The sequence below is a fragment of the Bipolaris oryzae genome (assembly GCF_000523455.1).
Source record: "Bipolaris oryzae ATCC 44560 unplaced genomic scaffold scaffold_61, whole genome shotgun sequence".
In the NCBI taxonomy this organism is placed as follows: domain Eukaryota; kingdom Fungi; phylum Ascomycota; class Dothideomycetes; order Pleosporales; family Pleosporaceae; genus Bipolaris; species Bipolaris oryzae.
The window spans coordinates 76923-96720 of record NW_006911337.1 but is presented as its reverse complement, the minus strand read 5'-3'; the positions used below and the strand labels follow the sequence as shown (position 1 = coordinate 96720).

The 19798-nt window shown below is 50.7% G+C and overlaps 9 protein-coding genes across 9 annotated transcripts; 5 read left to right on the top strand and 4 right to left on the bottom strand.

The window, feature by feature from the left end:
• Positions 1-279: 279 nt before the first annotated feature.
• COCMIDRAFT_94781 (uncharacterized protein) lies at positions 280-771 on the bottom strand (the record flags this gene model as incomplete). Its single annotated transcript, XM_007689608.1, has 1 exon — positions 280-771. The coding sequence occupies one exon, from the start codon at positions 769-771 to the stop codon at positions 280-282; it is 492 nt and encodes a 163-aa protein (XP_007687798.1).
• A 1421-nt stretch (positions 772-2192) lies between these two features.
• Positions 2193-3983, top strand: COCMIDRAFT_94890 (uncharacterized protein; the record flags this gene model as incomplete). The annotated part of the gene is made up of 2 exons (XM_007689607.1): positions 2193-2586; positions 2722-3983. 2 exons carry the CDS (start codon positions 2193-2195, stop codon positions 3981-3983), a joined length of 1656 nt encoding a protein of 551 aa, XP_007687797.1.
• A 537-nt stretch (positions 3984-4520) lies between these two features.
• On the top strand, positions 4521-6111 carry COCMIDRAFT_36608 (uncharacterized protein; the record flags this gene model as incomplete). Its single annotated transcript, XM_007689590.1, has 3 exons — positions 4521-4575; positions 4627-5744; positions 5794-6111. The coding sequence occupies 3 exons, from the start codon at positions 4521-4523 to the stop codon at positions 6109-6111; spliced, it is 1491 nt and encodes a 496-aa protein (XP_007687780.1).
• A 597-nt stretch (positions 6112-6708) lies between these two features.
• Positions 6709-7219, top strand: COCMIDRAFT_36607 (uncharacterized protein; the record flags this gene model as incomplete). The annotated part of the gene is made up of 2 exons (XM_007689589.1): positions 6709-7043; positions 7111-7219. 2 exons carry the CDS (start codon positions 6709-6711, stop codon positions 7217-7219), a joined length of 444 nt encoding a protein of 147 aa, XP_007687779.1.
• Positions 7220-7675: 456 nt separating this feature from the next.
• Positions 7676-10483, bottom strand: COCMIDRAFT_5137 (uncharacterized protein; the record flags this gene model as incomplete). Its single annotated transcript, XM_007689566.1, has 9 exons — positions 7676-7944; positions 8002-8155; positions 8232-8754; positions 8816-9003; positions 9057-9329; positions 9384-9570; positions 9618-9850; positions 9901-10323; positions 10370-10483. The coding sequence occupies 9 exons, from the start codon at positions 10481-10483 to the stop codon at positions 7676-7678; spliced, it is 2364 nt and encodes a 787-aa protein (XP_007687756.1).
• Positions 10484-12174: 1691 nt separating this feature from the next.
• COCMIDRAFT_94820 (uncharacterized protein) lies at positions 12175-13807 on the top strand (the record flags this gene model as incomplete). Its single annotated transcript, XM_007689606.1, has 4 exons — positions 12175-12392; positions 12441-13038; positions 13086-13575; positions 13632-13807. The coding sequence occupies 4 exons, from the start codon at positions 12175-12177 to the stop codon at positions 13805-13807; spliced, it is 1482 nt and encodes a 493-aa protein (XP_007687796.1).
• A 257-nt stretch (positions 13808-14064) lies between these two features.
• Positions 14065-15473, bottom strand: COCMIDRAFT_36604 (uncharacterized protein; the record flags this gene model as incomplete). Its single annotated transcript, XM_007689588.1, has 5 exons — positions 14065-14640; positions 14695-14765; positions 14819-14983; positions 15040-15125; positions 15184-15473. 5 exons carry the CDS (start codon positions 15471-15473, stop codon positions 14065-14067), a joined length of 1188 nt encoding a protein of 395 aa, XP_007687778.1.
• Positions 15474-16241: 768 nt separating this feature from the next.
• Positions 16242-17261, top strand: COCMIDRAFT_5134 (uncharacterized protein; the record flags this gene model as incomplete). Its single annotated transcript, XM_007689565.1, has 1 exon — positions 16242-17261. One exon carries the CDS (start codon positions 16242-16244, stop codon positions 17259-17261), a length of 1020 nt encoding a protein of 339 aa, XP_007687755.1.
• A 1368-nt stretch (positions 17262-18629) lies between these two features.
• On the bottom strand, positions 18630-18902 carry COCMIDRAFT_72491 (uncharacterized protein; the record flags this gene model as incomplete). The annotated part of the gene is made up of 1 exon (XM_007689605.1): positions 18630-18902. A coding segment is annotated over one exon (273 nt), but the record flags the coding sequence as incomplete, so codon positions are not given.
• Between the last annotated feature and the right edge of the window lie 896 nt (positions 18903-19798).

Here is a 19798-nt window from a genome sequence, read left to right as displayed (position 1 = left end):
CAGGACCACTCACGTGGGTGCTCACGTGGACAATGCAAACAAAAAAAAGCCAAGGACTAGCAATACAGGGCAAAACGCTCAAATAAAGAGCTCAAATATGGGTGTATATAGGCCATATCAGCCGTAGCCATGGCAGTGGCCGTGGCCAAATGTGTACCCGAGAGTGTCGTGAAATGTCGAACCCGACCCGACCCTACAAAAGGGGTGCGTGTACAGTCCCAAACGCCGTCGATGCAGTTACGCCTTTTAAAACCAAGAGATGCGAACACACAGCAAATGTCATATGCTGAGCTTGTCCAGGCTCAAACGATCCGCGCTCTTGTGTCGCTTAACCATGCCAAGCTTGTAAAACTTCTCCTCGCCTGTTGCGGTGCGACCGCCAATATACCATTTTTCTGCACCCATGGCCTCATGGAAGCCGTCCGAAGAGCTATCTGAGCCTCTTCTGCTCCGTTGCGATGCGCCTGGTATGGGAAAGGCTTTTGCTTGGGGTGATGTGGAGCGGGTGTAGGGAGGGGCGTGCTGTCTGGTGGGCTGGAAGTGGCCGGTTCCCTGGACAGCAACGGTTGCGCCCGGCGAAGGGGATCGCGCCTTTGCGGTGATGGTGCGCGAGGCGGCTGCCGAGTCACGGGCCTGTTGTTGCTGTGCTGGGGTGTTCTGGGCGTAGGATGCGACAGAGGCAGCCTGCGAGGACACGGTCTTTTGGAGCGAGGGCTGCTGGGCACGGAAGGCAGCGAGGAAGCCCCCGAGAAAGGGCCTGTTGGTAGTCATGGAGCGATCGGGAGCGGGATGGTCTGGTGAGGGCCGGTGTGCGTCGTCGTGCATCAAGGCCCGGTGGCTCGTTTTGTGTTTTGTTGAGCAAAAGGCGCTGGGTGGGCTGAGGGCGGTGTGGACGGGCGTATTGGCGGGCCGAGGGGGGCAAAGGGCGACGTGTAACGGGCGTGGGGTGCAGGCGAGCAATGGGCAGTGATGTGATGGTGTTTATGGTGGAGTCTGGCGGAAACGTCGTGTCTACGCCATGCGCTCTCGTGGCAGAGGCCGCGACAGGCGATTAGCGGGCTATTACGGTATGGTGTGTACGAGACAGGGGCGGGCGGGAGCGCAAGCGTGTGACGTAGTTGCGGTTGCGGTTGCGGTTGCGGTTGCGGTTGCGGTTGCGGTTGCTGTTGAGGTGAGGCGAGGGTGAGGGTGAGGGTGAAGGAGGTGTTATTCGTGCTGCTGGTGCGGCTGACTGGCTGGCCATGCACTACGAGTGTGTGTTATATATATGTATGGGTATGCATGGAGGAATAGTAGCCGAGGTGCCAGTGGGTAGTGTGCAAGTAGTAGCTGATGGCCAGTGTGGGCGAGGCGGATAGCGGTTGTTTCGTGGACGGAGCCGCGAACCGTCGAACAGTCGATGGGCAAGAGCAAGGAACAAGTCGGAAGCAGAGGCTGGTCATTGGACTCTGACACGCTTGCTCGCTCGTACTCGGCCCAACCCCCCTCGTCCGCCTGTCCGCCTGTCCGTTCACGCTGGCGCAGGCCGGGGGTTGGTTGCCAGCAGACGATATTTTCCCTGCTCTGCCCTCTGCCCTCTGTCCTCGCCTTACCTACTCGCTCCATAGCGCCGACCAGACCCGCGTCACATGTGTCGCCCATCTGCTCTGCCCTCGGCCATGCACCCGCTGTTGGCAGGGCGCATGGCTGGCTGGGCGCAACACCACGTCGTCTGCAGCGTCATATGTCTGCGCTCGTATACACTACACATGGCAACATCAACATGGATGCATGCCCCTCGTCGAGCCCGCCCATCGACGTCCCCCCAAACGCGGGGTTGGCCCGGGAAACAGGCGGCGTCTGACTGGCCAGCCTCGAGCCTTGTGAAGATGCATGTCATGGCCCCGCCTTGCCTTGCCTTGACTCGCTCACCTCACGCCTGTCTGCTTATGGCTACGACTGGCGGATCCACCGTGGCCGCTAGCACATCGCCGCACAGCCATTAGCATCCTCTTGCTCTGCGCTTGAATCTTGTACTCGATACATCGACGCAGACGGTATGCCCCAGACCATATGCCCGGGTCCCCAATCGCCTCCAGCTTGCCAGTCATGGGCTCCACGGACAATGGGCACGGACCCCGGCGGATCCGCATTTGCCCTGACCTGACCAAGATCAAGATGCCCTTCACCAGCCGACGCAACCATCCTCTGCAATGGCATCCTTCTCCACTCTCCCCAATGAGCTGCTCGAGCAAATAGTCGCCCGTCTTTCACAGCACGACACGTCTTCGTTCTGCCGTCTCAACAGCCATCTCCATATACTCGCTACGCCATTCCTTTACCGCCATGTCGATCTCTTCGTGCCCCCCAGCAACAAGCTCCCAAGGATTGATTACTTTTGTCTGAACATCCTCCAGGACGCCAGAAAAGCCAGCAATGTCAGGTCGATCCGTCTGGGCGTCTCCTCTGGTGAAAGCGTTACCCAAGGCCAGCGACAGCTTCCTCACGACAGCTCCTTCGACCATGCCTACCTACTCCAAAAGGCCATGGACATTTGGACCAACGAGACCATGTTTCCCACCAATGCCCATCTGAAAGAGGCACTTGGTATGTGATTTTCGATAGCACATCTCTAGGAAGCTCTTGTGTCATGACTGAGACTTATTTGCGAGTACAAAAGAAAAACGTCAACATCTGCTCTTCTCATCCTAGCCGTGCTTTCTAACAACACCCTTTTCCTAGAAACACGCGAATATTCTGCGTATGCAGCACTCATCATCCTAATCCTCCCATCACTTCAACATCTACACGTAACCGACTGCAAGTCTACCACGTATGACTATCTTCAAGCTTTGCCCGACACTCTGGCTCCCGAATCATTAGGGACTCCGCGCTTTTTGGCTCAATCGCTTGTCCGCCGTCTGTCATCCATCACACATACATCTCTTGTTTTTGACCAAGCAAGAGGCATAGCGTACCGCGACCCAGATACTTACCTTTCCGCTGATCATTTTCTAAATCTCCCTAATATCCAATCCCTCGAGCTTTCAGTCCGAGGCGGATTGCGTCATCAATCCACACTCAGCACTAACGTTCCACTCATCCGGCGCATTAGACCGACTAATATTACCACATTGGTCTTCCGCCATTCGGGCGCTTTCATCGCAAGCACACGCTCTCTTTTTCAATGCATCCCTAGGCTACGCTCACTTACCTACGACTTCGTCTTCGACGGCAGGTCAATGCCAGATCCTGTCGTCAATCTAGCCGCCTGGTGTGATGTGTTACAAGCCTTTCAGTCCACGCTGGAGATTCTCGTCTTCAGTATAGAATATTGCGACAAACTCGTCTGGTTCTACTCCCAACCCCGTATCTCAATGGTGATGAATGGTCACCTTAATATGACGCACTTCCCCAAACTTGACACTCTGGAAGTCCCACTTCCCTTCTTGACTGGAGACCCCGAGTTTACCATGGAAACACCAGTCGCCCATCTACTCCCACCAAACCTGCGACATCTTACCCTACGCACCGATCTCTCGCATGCTCAGCATGCGCATCCTTTCGACACATCCATTCTGCAAGATGGCCTCTCGGTCAAATCGTCGCAGCGAATGGCAAACTATCTAATGTCAGCCCGAAGTGATGTTTCGGTCATTTACCAGACCTCCCTCACTCTACTCGAGCAGGCAACAACTCTTGAGTCGCTATCCATATGGCAGCCCGCCGATCCTTCCCTCGCTTGGCTTGACAGCCAAACTGAGGATTTTGCAACGACTTGTCGTAACACGAACATTTCCGGCAAAATCCTGATACCAATGCTGCTAAGGTGGAAGAATGCTGCGCATTGGGATCTGATGCAGGAAAAGACAGTTTTTGACAGAGAGGCTCCGGGACTCAGGCCTCAGACAAGATTCTGGAGGAAGGAGTGGGAGGGAAGACCATTGGGATTGGCAACCCAATATCTCTTGCATGCGTTGAGATTTCATCCGGTAAAACTCTAACCCTAGAGATCAATTCTCCACGTCGCCTCTACTTCAGCTAATGCCAGTTCTTGCGTTAACTATACAGTAATTTGTTCAGGAGTGGTGCAGTGGGAGAAAGGGAGAAATCAAGAAAGCTTCTTTGGCGCTAAAACCTCCAAACTCCTGTGTTGATTGGAAGTTCAGAAAAAGTTTGATTTCAATGTAGAAATAGTCTTCAAAATCTGAAATTACAATTCAATTTTTAGGGAGAGGAGCTTTTTCTCTTAATCTTACGAATTCCTTGATATTGTGGTAGAAAGATTTTGGTACTATCTGGAAGAAAATTCACTCCGCCACCCCTCCCTCCAATCAATAGTTACCGCACTCAACTCTCTGTTCTTTGTGACTGAATACGACAAACTCGGAGAGAAACGATATAATGTTGTGATAATGTCAGCTTGCACGTGCAGTCGCGTGTTCTTAGTGCGGACCGAAGCGCGTCATCCCGCCGCCGAGCTGACGCGGGCATTGCCTCGACTAAAAACTGACAACTACGTAAGTACGTATGCACCTGCAATGACAGATGTCTGGAGTGGAAATCTCTTGCTACCAGGAGGCCGCTCAATCAAAGGCATGATAAAGAAATTGCCTTCATGTTTCTACTCGTACTAACATTGCGCAGAAATCAGCTTTACGACGCAAAATGTCGCGTCGTCGCCAACCCTCGGCACCACCAGCCTACGCTTCCTAACCACCGTTGATACCGCAAAAATACCACTGTATCTTACCGCCGGCCCCAGTCTGGATGTATGGACAACCGACGAAATCACCCAAGATTGGTTCGAGTCTCTCTTGCTCAGCAAGCCTACAACATCCCCAAATGCATCTAACCATGATACAAATAAGTGGTGGAACCTCGCGCGCTCACAGTCTCCCATTGGGATACTAGCGCAAGTGCAAGATGTACCAGAAAGCGCTCAGAAACCCAGGATAACAGAAATCCTCTTCTATGGGACAATCGCTGCGCATGCCGCCGATGGGATACCAACACCGCCACCGTCTTTGTCAATTGTCGACAATGCAGGCGAACAGCTTCCAGAACTCAGGGTACACGCAACGCCGCTTTCGTCTGATATGCTACACTATGCTAGCATTGACCCGCCAATCGACAATGACGCTCATTTCCTCCCATCAATGCACAACGCCCACGCTGCATCCAAGTCTCCGAAGAAACACCGAGACATCTTTGAGGAGGCTACAATAGCGAACAAGAAGGCGAGAGGAAGGGGTGGAAGAGCAGTCTCGGCAGCGGCTGCTCGGGGAAGCGAGTCCCAGCTGCCCTACGCCCACCGCAAATCGTCATTGTCTATTGACAAAAGAGCCTCGCCATTCCCAGACTCGAGACCATCGTCTTCGTCTGGTCCGCTGCCGCACTCCAACTCTCGTCCGCTGTCTCGATCACCGAGCATCTCTTCAGACACAAGACCCTTGAGCCGCAAAGGTCCACCTGAAGCACATACGAGGCGATCCAACCTTTCCCAGGTCGCTACTGTACCCATCAAGCCGGAAGAGCCAACAACAGAGTCACGGAACAAGGATGCACTCGTCAAAGTGGTCATGGCAGCCATGCGCATGCATGGGCTGCAGCAGCGAAAGCAGAACAGGTCTCGTCGGGCATCGTTGGCTGCTGGCGAGGAAGGCGAGCGCTTGAATGAACAGACAACCCCAGAAGAGGCGGCCAAAGATGATGAATATAAGTTGATTTATCATCAGACCTACAAGGGTGCAGCACTTGCGCTGGTATGTTAGATATGATCTTTTTTTAGGCCTGGCAAATAACTGTTTACAGAGAAACCACATGTTGGAGAAACCATTGCATGTCCAGCCAGATCGGATGCGAGACGTTGTTGAAAAGCTATTGGTAATATTCTTGTCTGATCCGCTTGCGGAGCCACCGCCTGTGGATGTGCCCGCGGATCCAGTGGCTACTCCAGGAAGTAAATCAAGGATTGGCATTCCGGGATCCACACATGGCCACGCAAGTCCATTCGATCTCCCTAGCACGTCTCGACCGAGGATGATGAGGTCTGTCACCGACAGTCACGTCTTTACCGGGTCGCCCGTCAGTAAGAAGAGGCCCTCTACTAATCGGCCAGCGCCGACGTGACATAGCCAGCGACATGACAATTTTTGAATATCTGCTCAGTAATGTTCAAACTCACGGTGTGACATTGCGATGATACAATCATTTCGCATCAATATGTTGCCTGGACGCCTGGACCGGATGCGACCTAGTATCCTTCCCATTGTGGCATTTTGATGGCGCTTGTCATCATTCGTCAGCACCTTGCGACGATCGCCAGCCACCACGACAAACATGGTCGTTGTTAACATCAAACCCATTGTGGCTCCTAACATGATGTCACAAGAATTTGCGTGCTCTTCTGGTAAGGCGCCAGGAAGTGAGGCTAAATTTGTACCTTGCGGAGCGTGACACGACACAAGTGGAGGACAACTCGTACTGTTAGTAACATCAACATGTACAGCCTCGTATTCTACGTGACATCAGGGGACATGAGTTTTTGCCTTTGGGCGACAGAAATTGAGGCGAGAATAGAAACAATAATGATATAAAAGGCCAGCGGGCCGGTCTGTCAAGAAAATCACCATCAGAATACAACACTATCACTCAATAACTCAATACTTCATTCCAAAACACACACTCGCTACCTTTCAAGCAAACACCAATCAACCACTTCTCACCATGCTCTCCAAACTCACCTCCCTCGCCCTCCTCGCCGCCGCCACCGCCTCTGCAGCAGCCCTCCCCACCACCACACCATGGACCTGGCAAGTCACCTCCTTCAGCTCCGTCTGCACCGCCGCAACCTGCCGCTACTCCTTCAACGTATCCGCGCCCGCCGGTCCATCCGGCCAACCCGCTTTTGACGCCAACTTCTGCTCCGGCACCAGTGTGCAAGGCGGCTTCAAATCCTGTGCCGTCGTCGGCGTCGATGTCCCCGGTGATGTGCAGACGCAGGAGTTTAACCAGGGACGCGATATCGGTGCTATTATTAGTGTCGAGTATTCTTTTACGCAGTAAGTTTTTCATGTGTCGATTTTTTGGGGGGGTAGAGAGAGAGAGAGAAAGCTAATGAATAATAAGGGGTGAGGTTACGTATACGTATACGGGAAATAATTCTGTTGCTCATACGGAGTTGGGGCCTGCGGTTGATTTTACGATTATTCCGACTGAGGTTACGGCTGTGGCTTGAGTAAGTGATGGTGGTGAAGGTGGTGTTGCGTGTGCTATGCGCTCTGCTAGGACTTTGGTAGCTTGGGGGTTGTGAGAAAATTCGTGGTAATTGTTGTATTCCATCTGCATTCTCCTCTATACAATTAGAATTGTCGTTAATCAATAACTGATACACTGCGTCTTTCTTGCCGATGAAGCCCACATTTAGATTTTTCTGGTCTTGCTTCCTTTTTTTTCCTTTTGCCAGTGCGGTATGTTAAGTGGCAATGTGTACGCGGTAAGAGGAACATGAGAGGATATTTATTTTCCCAAGAAAAAACATTACATTCATAACAATGATATAAAGCGTACCCATCCAGCCAAACCAGAAAGCCACTGGTAACCATATAGAAGGGGGGGAATCCAAAACCATTAATTCATAACCCCAAACCACGCCGCCATCAAATTTACCCATCCATATCAAGTATACAACCACTTACTTAACCTCCTTGCCCACCGGCTCCCCAACCTCCGCCAACGTCGCAAACGGGTGCTGTTTCCTCTTAAACCCAATCTTGACCCTGCCCACCCTCGACATCTTATCCTCGAACTCTGTGCCGATGCGCAGCACAGTCTCGCGGTACATGGTCTCCGTCGTCCAGTCGTATGAGCATCCGATGATACGTTTCATGCCGCCTTCGGAACCGGCCATGAGGAAGCAGACGGGGGGGCGCTCGGCGGTGAAGAGGGTTGCTGTCATGTTGCCTGTGAAGTTGTTAGCTTTTGGGAAGGATGGAAGAGGAAGGGGGGGAAAGAACGAACCGGTATCTATGAGGGTGAAGACACGTTGGTCACCTGGGCCTGCGGACTTGGCTTTTTGGACGAGAGCGGCGACTTCGGGGTCCGAGGTTGGGTCGATGGGGGTGCATTCGTTTTTGGAATTGCGGTAGTGGCGGGAGAGGGGGCTTGCTGCTGCCTGTTTGTTATATCAGTTGTGTCCTCATTACTGTCATAGAAGACGAAGAGGAAGAAGGAAGAGGGGGAAAACTTACAGTCCACTTTAAGCGTCCCAACCTCCCACCAAAAATCTGCCGCTCAATTGTCTCGAGATCCATGTACCCCTCGAACCCAAAGAACCAGCACTGCTGGTCCCAGAACTTGCCGAGGTACAGGAGACGCAGCAGCCAGGGCGACAGCGCCATGAGGACCAGCGAGTAGACGAGGAGAATGATACCTGGTGTGCGGAGGGAAGGTATGGCAGTCAAGGTGATGGCAACGAGGAAGACGATACCACCTAGACGCAGGGCTATCTTTGCGATCCGCCGCTTCCATGCCTCGCGCCGGACGTACGCAACGGGCGTGAAGGATTTCCAGCGTACGTTTGCGGCGCGGCAGCCATCGAGGATGATGCTGTCGTCTTCGCCTACACCTGCGATACCGACGTCTTGGGGGAGGATATCCCAGAGCTTGGCGTTGTAGGCGTCGTCCATTGAGTGCCAGGGTTGATTTGGGTTCCTGGGTAAGACGCAGATGAGGCGTTCGAGGAGTTGTTCGCTTCCGTTTGCGAGGGAGAGACTGTGTGTTGTTGGGTTAGTAAGATGAGACAAGAAGTGTTCTATAAAGATTCAAGACGTACCGAGCGAAAGCCTGGAATGCAGAGTCTGTAGGGTCGATTTGGGGGCGCACACGGAGAAGACCCATTAAGGCATAGCTGTGGTCTCCAGGGAGGTACTGTGTAGTGTCTCTGTTGTGCAGGCACTCGAGAGCAAGTGTGACGAGCTCGAGTTGGCTCAGAATAAGGTTACCCTCGTAATGGTCGATGAGCTAAGTGGGTTAGCAAACGATAGCAAAGAGAGGTGATAGGTAGTTACTCATACCTGTCGGGCGACATGAGCGTCGTCCAGCCATACTTGAGCCGAAAACTGGTTCTTGGGTACCATGATGGGGTGGTCGAGATTGGTGCCACGCACGAAGACGCTGATATCTTGTCCTGCAGGCGCTAGCAGGACTTCTGGGAAGGTCCAGACTCTGCGGCCCCATTGCTGAAGCATGAGTTCTGGTGTGTTGATCTCGGATGAGTTGTTTGAAGGAGGGCCAACGGCAATAGCGAGGGACCGGGCTCCTCGGATTACATCACAAATACGGTAGACCTGTGGATGAAAATTAGTGAGGCTCCTTCAGCGTTAATCGCGCTATTCGCATACATCTTCTTGCAGCTGGTTGTCAGGCATGCAGGAGCAGCCAACCCAGTATGCAATCGCTCCGGCTCTACGAGCAGCAGCATCAGACATTTCGTGTAGAACTCTAAAGTCCTCAGGTGTGCTGAACTGCTCTGCCGTATATGCAATAAACACATAGGAAAGGTTGCGAGCTCCACCTTGCTCTGCAATCCTACTCAAGTTAGCGGCAGCCTTAAAAGTTGACGAACAAAGATTTACCAGTCATCGACCTTGGTGATCTTTGCAGGCCTCCCATCACGTAGGAAGCAAAGGTACCGTGGCTGTAGTATGCGCTCAGCAACGGGATGTGCCTGGCTCGGAACAATGCCATTTGGATTAGCCGTCTCAAGCATGTTCTTTGCGACCTTGGGATAGCCAAAGTACTTGTAATTAAGTGCGTCGTAGTTGCCTCCATTGCGACTAGCAGTCTCAGCGGGACTGGGACTAGAGATCTGCCGTTTTGTCAGAATGGTGTCGCTGATCAGTGGGCAAGAGAACATACGCAAATGGTGATGACGCACGCTGCGACAACCCACTTGAGGCCAAGCATCACGACATCATTGTGTGAGATGTGGCCACTGTTCGCCGCATAATCGATGTGGTCGAATGGCCAGTTTGCCAAGCGCATAAACATGGGCGCAACATTACGGATGAATGTACGCCGGTAAGTAGATCCGGTGTTGTTTTCGTAAATGTCGTCAACAGCTTGCACAACCAACTTCGAAACTTTGCCATCCCAGGAAGAAATGTAGCGATCATCGTAGTCACCTTCCCACTCTCGGTCCAAACAATCTCGATGCCTGTACTGACCAAGCTTTCGATAACCAAGACCTGGCTTGCGGTAGAAGTTTGGAAATCCCGCCTTTGCATTGGTAAACGGAGTGAAGATGTATCTATATCCCTTGAGCCTCAAGGGTCCACGGGGCTATATCTCATTAGAAACTGTAGACTTTATATCAGGGTTGACGAACCAGAATGAGAGATTGCCCTGGCTGTCTCTCCGGATCTGGCGCCTGGCCATTATTTGGGGTGTTGGAGGCATATGTCGTCTCGTACACCGAAGCCTGGACGTTTTGGTCATGCATTTTGAAAATTACCGAAAGCAATTACACAGCTGTGTGATAAAACCTGGCCGGGAATCTACTTGGTATTGTTGCTGATGTTGTTGTGGTGGTGGCGGCTGAAAATGCTGATACGGTTGTGGATCATACGCAGTAGTCGCCTGTTCAGATTCACGTCAGCTGTGGAGAGAAACGATTACACCTCAAACTCACTTGAGATGCGAATGTTGGTTGCGGCTGAGGTGGTGGTTGATTGTATACCAGTGGCACAGCAGATACAGTGACAGCGGGCTTATTTGGATCGTAGTTGCCTCCGCCGCAATGACTTGATTGATTCTAGCCAAATCAATCAGATTAATGGGTGCTTGGTACAAGAATCTGGATTGTACGAACAGGATAATAAGATTGCTGATAGGATTGTATGTGGACAAATGTACCGGTTTCAGGATCAACTCCTCCACCGTGTCGGCCAGCAAGGTTAGCAGAGTAGTCCTGCCTAGTGTCAGCGACCTGAGAAAGGGGGTCAAGGTAATTCAGGACTATTATACCATTCAATTAGAGCGCCTAATTGGAATGGGCGGTAGTCTCTGTCAGGCTGCTCGAGTCACCGGCGAGGCGCGAACGCAAGCGATCTTATCAACTTCGAGACTTGGGATCTAAAGCCATCCTGATCGGTTTGATGGGGCCAAGTTACACATGATCCTAAGTTTAGTGGATGTATACCACATTTGGAGTTCAGCTTGACATCATCCTGAATGATTGGCTGCGTTGGCGGCCCCATCGCCCCATTCCTGGCGAAGTGTGTGATGGCGTTAATGCATAGTCCACAAGAACCGGAACTTGCCAGACAAGGCTGAAAACACGTTATGTAAACGGATTTTGTGTACTACGCATATGAGCCATATCAGACCATACTATCTTCTCCGCCTGAAAGTTTCCAGGGATGGCGAAACTTTACAAGATGGCGCGCTTTCCTGGCCTTTCCTGCCCAGACACGTGTATATCTTCAGCAGACACATGTCAGTAGTTCAGCGAAAGTCGGGTGTTGCATTAATGGGCTCGCAGAATTTACTTTCTTGCACAATTTTGCCAGCCCCTGCACTCTATCAACACGAGGTGTGGGTGCAAGTGGGTATTGTACTACTACCCTTTACTCACTGGCCGGAGGACTTGTGACCGAACTTTGGTTATCATAGTATCAAGCCGTGCCAAGACAGCTTCAAGCAACGAGGCAGACACTGTTAGCCCAGATAGCAGGGTTGTATTCAGAAAAGGGACTACCATGCTGCACTCTACCAATCCGCGTGATTCGTGTTCTCGTGTGCACTGCCTTTTTGGGCAAAGATTGGCGAGGTCACTGCCAGCTGAATGCTTGGCAATCTCAGCCTGGCGCCACCAATTTTGTTTGGCGCTAGCATTACCATCTTCTGAAAGGCCTGGACATACTATTGCTTTTCCGTTCAGCTCCTGGATGAATGGTGAGTTGTGGTTTTGGCCCCCAAAGAGGCCGTCTGCAGGTGGGAGGGGGCTTGCTGCAGGCGATGGCTGCAGGGGCTTTGGATAGTCTCGTTTCCAGTTGTGCCACGGTTAGAGCCACGAGTAAAGTGTGACTAACCGGTCAGCTCACAAGTACTATCTCCGCCCTGAAGTCTCTGGACCATAATGGTATTACTTATTAGTTGGGTGTGTTCAGCCTCCCGTGCAAGCAGTAAAAGATGGCATCATTTCGGAGCTTGACTGCAGACCGTAGACCTTTTGACGAGTTCAAAACCAAGTCGCGAAATAGTGCGGAATCTAGGAAAGAAAAGTCATATGGAGTCGTGAATCTACATGTCTTTGAATGGTTAGACTCAGCTGTCCAGGGTAAGGAGATCGGTGGTATCCAGTCTATTGAAGCGCTCGAATCGCAGAGCAAAGGGGCCGTCCGGGTAATGTGAGTATCGTACATAGCAAGAGTCCCGATAATCATTGACTGAGATAGATTCGCACCCCCAGATAAACCCACTGGAAACTACGGCGAAAGTCTACTGGAGTTTCTTGAAGAATGGAGAATCCCCAGTGCGTTTGTCGACGAGGGTCTGCAAGGTGTCTCGCAGTCGTTCGCGGCTCGTGAAGATGTCGATGGAACAACGTTTGTGTGGTTCCACTTCTTGTGTAAAACTCTCGCAATAATTGACAAAAAGATCGTTCATCTCGGCGGTGAAGACGAAGACGCTAGTGGACTGAAGATGCGTCAAACGGCGCAAAGTCAACCTCAGGCAAATTTCTCCTGGATAAAACCGGGTTTCGTACTTAAAATCCGAGAGCAGAATGCCACAACTCCAAAGCCTGCGCGTACATTCAGCTCAAACAGCGATGATACCTTATCATCAACCACAGCTCCGCCTGTGGTCGAGTTGTTTTGTTTTGGAGTTCCAGCTTCATTTCAGAACCGCTTTCGTGCCTTGGTAAACATGGCAAAGTGTGAAGATCTGATCCGAGATCCATATACTTTGCTAGAGGTAGCATTCGAAGAAATGTACAAAGTCCTCGACTGGACAGGGTGGAACCTAGGAGACATTTTCGGAGAAATGGAGACGGTATGGCACCTGCTATGGCACAAAGATAGCTGCTAACACGTCATCAGCAAGCACTGGAAATGGCAAGAAATCCTGGAAAAGCAACAAAGGACTCGCTCAAGGACCATTTTACCGGCCTTCACAATCTCGCGAAGCATACTATTTACTTGCGCGAGAACTGTGAGGCTGCCCTGGCTACCCTCCAAGGTCTCTATGATCACCATGAGAGTGTGATCGGCAAAACCCCCAGCTTCCACCAAAAGTTCACCCGCCAGGCATTGGAATATCGCAGGACCCTTTTTGAGTCTACACAGCGACGGCTTACAAGTCTTGACGCACGCATCTCCAATATTATCCAGCTGTCCTTCAATGTAGTCACACAAGGTGACAGTAAAGTAATGCAGTCTGAAAATCAGAGCATGAAGACGATTGCTGTTACAACGCTTCTCTTCATGCCTCTGGGTACGGTCGCATCTATATTTGGCAGTCAGTTCATGCAGCTGCAGGAAGAGTACCCTCACCATATCACAGTATCGCAAGACTTTTGGCTCATGTGGGGTAAGTGCAAACAAGTGAACGATGCCTCAAGTGATGCTTATCTAACAAAACTCCAGTCATTGCAGTTCCCTTGACTATCATAGTCGTGATTGTCTGGAGAGTGTGGTACGTGGATGCGAGGGAGCATCTCGTAGATGGTATAGAGAAGGAAGAAGGAAAGGGCTATTTAGGGTGGAGGTCATTGTTTAGGAGGGTACGCAGGAAAGTTGCACCTGCCAAGATAGCCCCATAGCCAATGCCTGGCGGGGAGCTGAGAGAGCAACCCAATGTAACTGCCACGTTGATGGATGGCAGATGCAACGACTTGATTTCTCTGATCATAGAACAACAGGATTGAATATGGTACCGTACAAAGTATGTAGTTTAATACAGAGTAATACAACAAATGCAAAGCGACGCGCAGATGCGCTACAGCCAACTATGGGCGGTGTTCGTCACAAACGTCAACCGCCCAATACCGTCTAACCAACAATAATTAAGGCCAATCACTCATAACATGCCTTGGTCCATAGACATTCCAGTCCCCTGATGGTCTCGATGCCCAATATCTACCGCGCCACTAACTTGAACAAAGTCCTCCAGCTCTTCACTCGTGGTTTTGAGCTTCTCCTTGACAGCTGTAACTCCCTCGATGCCTACTATATGGCGCGCAGGAGGGTTGTCATGACCCCCGATCGCAGTCAATGCATGTACCGTTTCTGCGATCAAACTGCTTTTTACTGCTGCTGGCAATGGCGCGTACAGGCTCGTTACTGCATTAGAATTGAGTAAATCGCCCATTGTCGGTTCTGCATCCTGTCCAGCTTCGGACATGTTGCTGTCTTCGCCAGGAGATTTCGTTTCGTCAAAGTTGTGAGGGGGGTGAGCAGAAGGGTTTCCGATACGCTCTAGCTTGTCCAAGAGACCCGAGAAGATTTCCCGAGCCAAAGGCGCAGGATTTTCGCCTTGGAGGTACTCTGGCATAGGAGGGACGGATGTGATGCGGTTCGTGAGCACATTTACCTCCATGTTTGCTTGAACTAATGACATCTTGACATTGAAGGGAGCGATTTCGTAGGCAAGACTCTATGGGGCGATTTTCAGTAAAGTTAATGGCGCTATTTACTGTAAAATACTCACATCACAGTAGCCTTCAATGGCCCATTGAGATGAGCAGTACATTCCCAGGCCTGGCGTGCCCAGATGGCCGGCTGTTAATAGTCAGAATACGTCCAAGCTGAAACGATCCGTAAAGAGGACTTACTGATGCCAGTTATCACAATGAGATGGCCGTTCTTCCGTTCTCGCATGATAGGAAGTACGGCTTTGATGATATTAACGTTCGCAAAAAAGTTGATTTCGAAGATTTCATCAACCAGACTTATTGTTCGAGTGCTCTGGGCCAGCTCCTCAACTGTACCTATGACAGCTACCCTCGAGATTAGTGGTCAACCCACGTTTTCCCTCCACGCAAAGACGGCTTACCTTCGCTCGCGGCGCATAGCAGAACATCAATTCGCCCAAATGCTTCCACAGCCTCAGCAACCGCTGCCTGGCATTGGCCAATGACCCTTCATGCGAGGCGCAATCAGCACAATAACAGTCTTGACGCGGTTTGCGAATACTCACCTACTGTCCAATGCCACAACCCTCAGATGCTCACGCCATCTGTCGGTTTGCTTCACGTCTTGCAAAAACGTCCGAAAATCGTCTACTTGTCCCTCTCTTTTCTCAAACTCAACAGGCATCACGCCAGCCACGACATAGTCACCATGCTCCAGTACTTGTCTCGCTAATGCGATAGCGATTGGTGATACTCCTCTTGTGATAAACCAGACGCGGGGAGCGTTGTGTGGAGGAAAGTGTGGTGACTTGGGTCGTGGAGGCTTTGACGATGACGATGGCGCGTTACTTGTCATATCTGAATCAATAACTTTGAGGAATACTTCATGTCGCTAGTCGGCTGTAATGTCCATTTGTACCCCGGACGTCTGGGCAATGCGTTCGGCGTGGGAAAGTGGGGACGGCAGTGCAACTGCCTAACTCCATAAAAGGCCGGTACTAGTCTGGAAACGCACTAGCGCGCACGAAAATGACTTGGACTATTCACTGCACAACCCCACTATGACAACCGTCTGTCAGGATTCTGCAATGCTACTTCGGAAATCGACGACTCCTTCAGCGAACTGTAACATTTGCGACTCAACAGGCTTCAATCGCAGAGCGCGAATTTACCAGCTGGTCTTGGCAAACTTAAATTGATTCCGCACATCCGGCTACCTTCCCGATTCACTGCAGGTACGCTTTTTTTCTTGAGTCTCCCCGGGCTTCTTATCATGCCATAGTGCTCGGTATTTCCCAAAGAAACATATGACTCCGATATACCTCCCGGACCCTTGTCATCTCACGTACGATGACATTATCTCTTGTCATGTCAAATTATCAATTCTTACACTACAATAATGCTGAGAAACAACGAATTGCATCGTGTCAGCTAACAATGGTCAGGTCACAGTTGTTCAGAAGAAAACGGGTTCTCTTAACAATCATCCTCCAAGAACAGTACAGCGTCCACCTAGTTCCCTGAGCACCCTGACAAACTTGCCGGCAACACAACTTTCGTATAGGACCTCATCCAGTCTCTCGAAGAAATCCCAAACTTCCTTTCAGGTGCTCCAAACTTCAACATGAGTCGATCTGCATCCCTCGCGCAGTACCAGCGCCAATCAGTCCAGCTCATGTCTAGAGTTCTCAACGTCCGCGCCAATACCTCACCCTTTACACTCGTCCTCGATGACCTCAACCAGCGGGCACATCCTTTTCTAACCGAGATGATGCGACGAGCGTTATCTAGGAACATCAATGTTGTTGTCGTTGCTTTTGAATCATCACATTTCATATCAACTATCCGCACCGTCACCGGGTTTGGCGCCACTGGAGAGGAGGTTATGCATGGATTGCGCAAGGCTCTAAGCGGTACAAAAGAGAGTCTCGTCATCATCGACTCTCTATATGACGCGCTTAATGAGAAGGGCATCGATATGGGTAGGCTCTTCAATATGGTCGCTGGAGAGTTCGCATCCACCCTTGTCGGCGTCTATCATCAAGATATGCTACCTGGCCATAACGTGCGACCGGAGACCCCGTATGCCCCGCAGGCACTCGATCTGGTGACTTACATGGCGACTTCAGTCATCACCTGCAAATCTTTAGCTCACTGTCTCGCCGCCAAGGCAGCTAGGGAGCGCAGTTTGCCTGAGCCTACCCACGGTCTGCTCCAGGAAGCGGAAGGCGTCGTTCAATGCCTCGACGCCAACGATCGCCGTGGCATCGTCCTTGAGGCTGAATTCCGGCGCAAATCTGGCCGTCCTGAGGGAGAGACTTATTTCCTCCGGCCTGGCCGTCGCTCAGATTATCAAACTCCCGTCCGTGGTTCGCCTTTTGGTACACTAAAGCAAGAGTTTGTCGTTCTACTCGATCAGCTTCCTGCATACGCGAGCCAGGACACGAAAGGGTTTGCAAAGGCTGCTGAAAATGAAATGGAATCGACTTTCAACCTCGGCCTTACCGACAAGCAAAAGCAGGCGCGCGAAGGCATTGTCCTTCCTTACTTTGACGCTCAGAAGGGCGAGGGTGGTGAGGGTGGTCGTATTCTATATGACATGGGCTCTGAGGATGACTTTGATGAGGAGGAAGATGAAATTTGAGCAACTTGACCTTTTTTTGACTTTGAATGCCGCGGGTCATACGATTCATGAGAGCATCTTAGATACCCTGCATGGTATGGCGTTACGGAATAGAAGAGTGATACCACATGGCTGTCGACAATCGTTTGTTCGTCGTAGATGGGATTTTGTACATGAAAAATGTAAAATGTGGCTACCTGCCGATGTATTGCTGCTTTTTAGCAGTAACTGATCATTTGAGTTTAATAAGCAGTTAGCATTGGGCACCTCTTTGATATGTTGTTGACTCCCTTCCAGTTTTGGTTTGTTGGTCTCTTCTCTTCTTACTGGCTTTGGATGTGGCTTCCGACGATAACCACCGCTACTGCCCGGGTTGAGTCTGTAGCCTTTTCCCGCATTAGTGGTCCTACTGTTATGGTCTGTACAAAGGCTTCCTGCTGCTCGCAATCATTCATCTCTTCTTCGCATCATGATCCACTAATGCTTGAACTCATTTGATGCGATTCAGCCAGTAATTTGGAGGAGTATCATATCACGGAGGCTGGACTCCTCGGCAACCGGAAGGGGCTAGAAGTTGGACCGACTGTCTTTTGTTGTTTGGCATTCGCAAATTCGCATTAGCAGCTGTTCATCCTTGCTCGAGCCGAGCGATCATCTTATATCTGCTCGCTTCGTTCTGTCTCTATCTCAGTCCGTGTTGTATTTTTGCCATATAATAGCTTCACTGGTACTTCTATGCATTCTGTATGGTCTCCGTGTCTTGCAAAGGGCTTGAATCGACCCGTGTTCGATGCGCGAGTATATATGGCAAGGTTGAGGGGCTTGGAGGTTTCAGAGGTCTGGAGATTAGGCTGCCTAACTCTGCTCATTGTGTGTCAGTTAATAGCTTTGGAGTTGTGGCAGTGGAATGAGGAGTATACGCCGAGTACAATGCGATTCAGGCTCATCATCTATCTCGTCTATCATAAATATACTTGAAGATTCTCTTTCTGCCATAGCTTCTGAATGTGAGCCGTCGTTGCTCTTTTCTTCTCCGTCGCTTCCTCTTTCTTCTTCCTCGTCGCCCGCCGTCTAGGCATTTCTTGACATGATTTGTCGTTCGTGGCGAAGGCGACGAAGCGGTCTCTTCTTCCTGTGACTGGCTATCATCTTTGCCCTCGTTGCTTTCACAATGTCGCCTTCTGCCCCATCTTCTGCAATTGTGACTTGAACATCGTATCTCGACAGTCGTCTTGCCCTCGCCAGGACTCTTCTGATCATCGAGCGGTCCTCCTTGCTGACCACGGATTCGAGACTCTCGAGGCCGTGAGCTTGGTGATGTTCGATCAGTTCAACCACCGCCGGCAACCTACAAAGTACCGCAACACTCTGCACCTTGATGCCTGTGCCAGTGCATTTTCGCCTGATTGTACTGCGCGCTAGCCACATGGCAAGTATGAGCGCGAACATATGAGCTCTTTCGGGCGTTTTGATATTTTTGGCTCTGGCCTGGCTACGCTCGATGCCGTGTGCTTGCTCCTCCGTTGGTAGAGTAAAAGACAGGCCCATACCTGGCGCCGTACTTTGAATGATACTGATACCGACACCTGAGTCGAGCCCGGAATCGACCGCTGTGTGCAGGAAGAGAGAAATTTGATGTGCAGCTCGTGGGGTATTACTGAGTTCGGGCATGTTTGAAAATGAAAGATATATGAAAAAGCCTTAGGCGGTTTTGTAAAGTAGCCTTGTGGGTGAGATGCAAAGATGCTCATGGATATGAGGCTCGAGGAGCAATGTGGATGATGTGTCATTGGCTTTTTTCGATCATTAGAGAACGTGGAAGGCACGAAGCAGAGGGCTATGGGTCATGCGATTTCAGTCTCGCTTGCAGTTTATGGTTAATGGGTAGTCACCTAGGAGCATTAACACCGAAAAAAACTATCAAAGTCTGGGCAGGGTCGTTGAAAAGCTGTTTTATCGACTATTTGAGGTGGATACTATTGGTATAAATTAACACATGGTTGCATGAGACTGTACCAACAAGACCCTTATCTCCCGCAGTGCCCTCCATGGAATAGCTGTTAAACAACTAGGTACCTACTTTGGTCGTATATAATAGATTGCTAGAAGTTCATGTTTTATATTATCGAATATATAAACATGTTAGGGACATAGGCTAGTGCTGATGCTTCAGGGGTGCTCACTAAATACCATCTTTACATCTTTTCGCACGCTGTGTACATAGAAGTGTTAGTAGCTTAGAGAGCTAAGTAAAGAATGTGAGCAACATAATGTAATCTGTTGGCGCGTAGTTCTTAGTATGTAAAGGTGTAAGCGCAGAGTCACTTCTGGTAGGCACATCAAACGAAAATACCACTCAGTGTTTACTCTCTCTCTGTGCGGCGTGCGAAGGGGAGGGGGGTAGAGGGTTCAAGTTCTGTTTGTGCAGCAGTGCAAAGCTAAGTTGAGGATGTCGATTGTGGCACGTGAGCAACCCCGAACCATCAGGCCTAGCCCATGTCCCTAATGCGTTCATTCATCCGATAATTCGAGACGTTTATTTTTAAGTGTCTGGCACA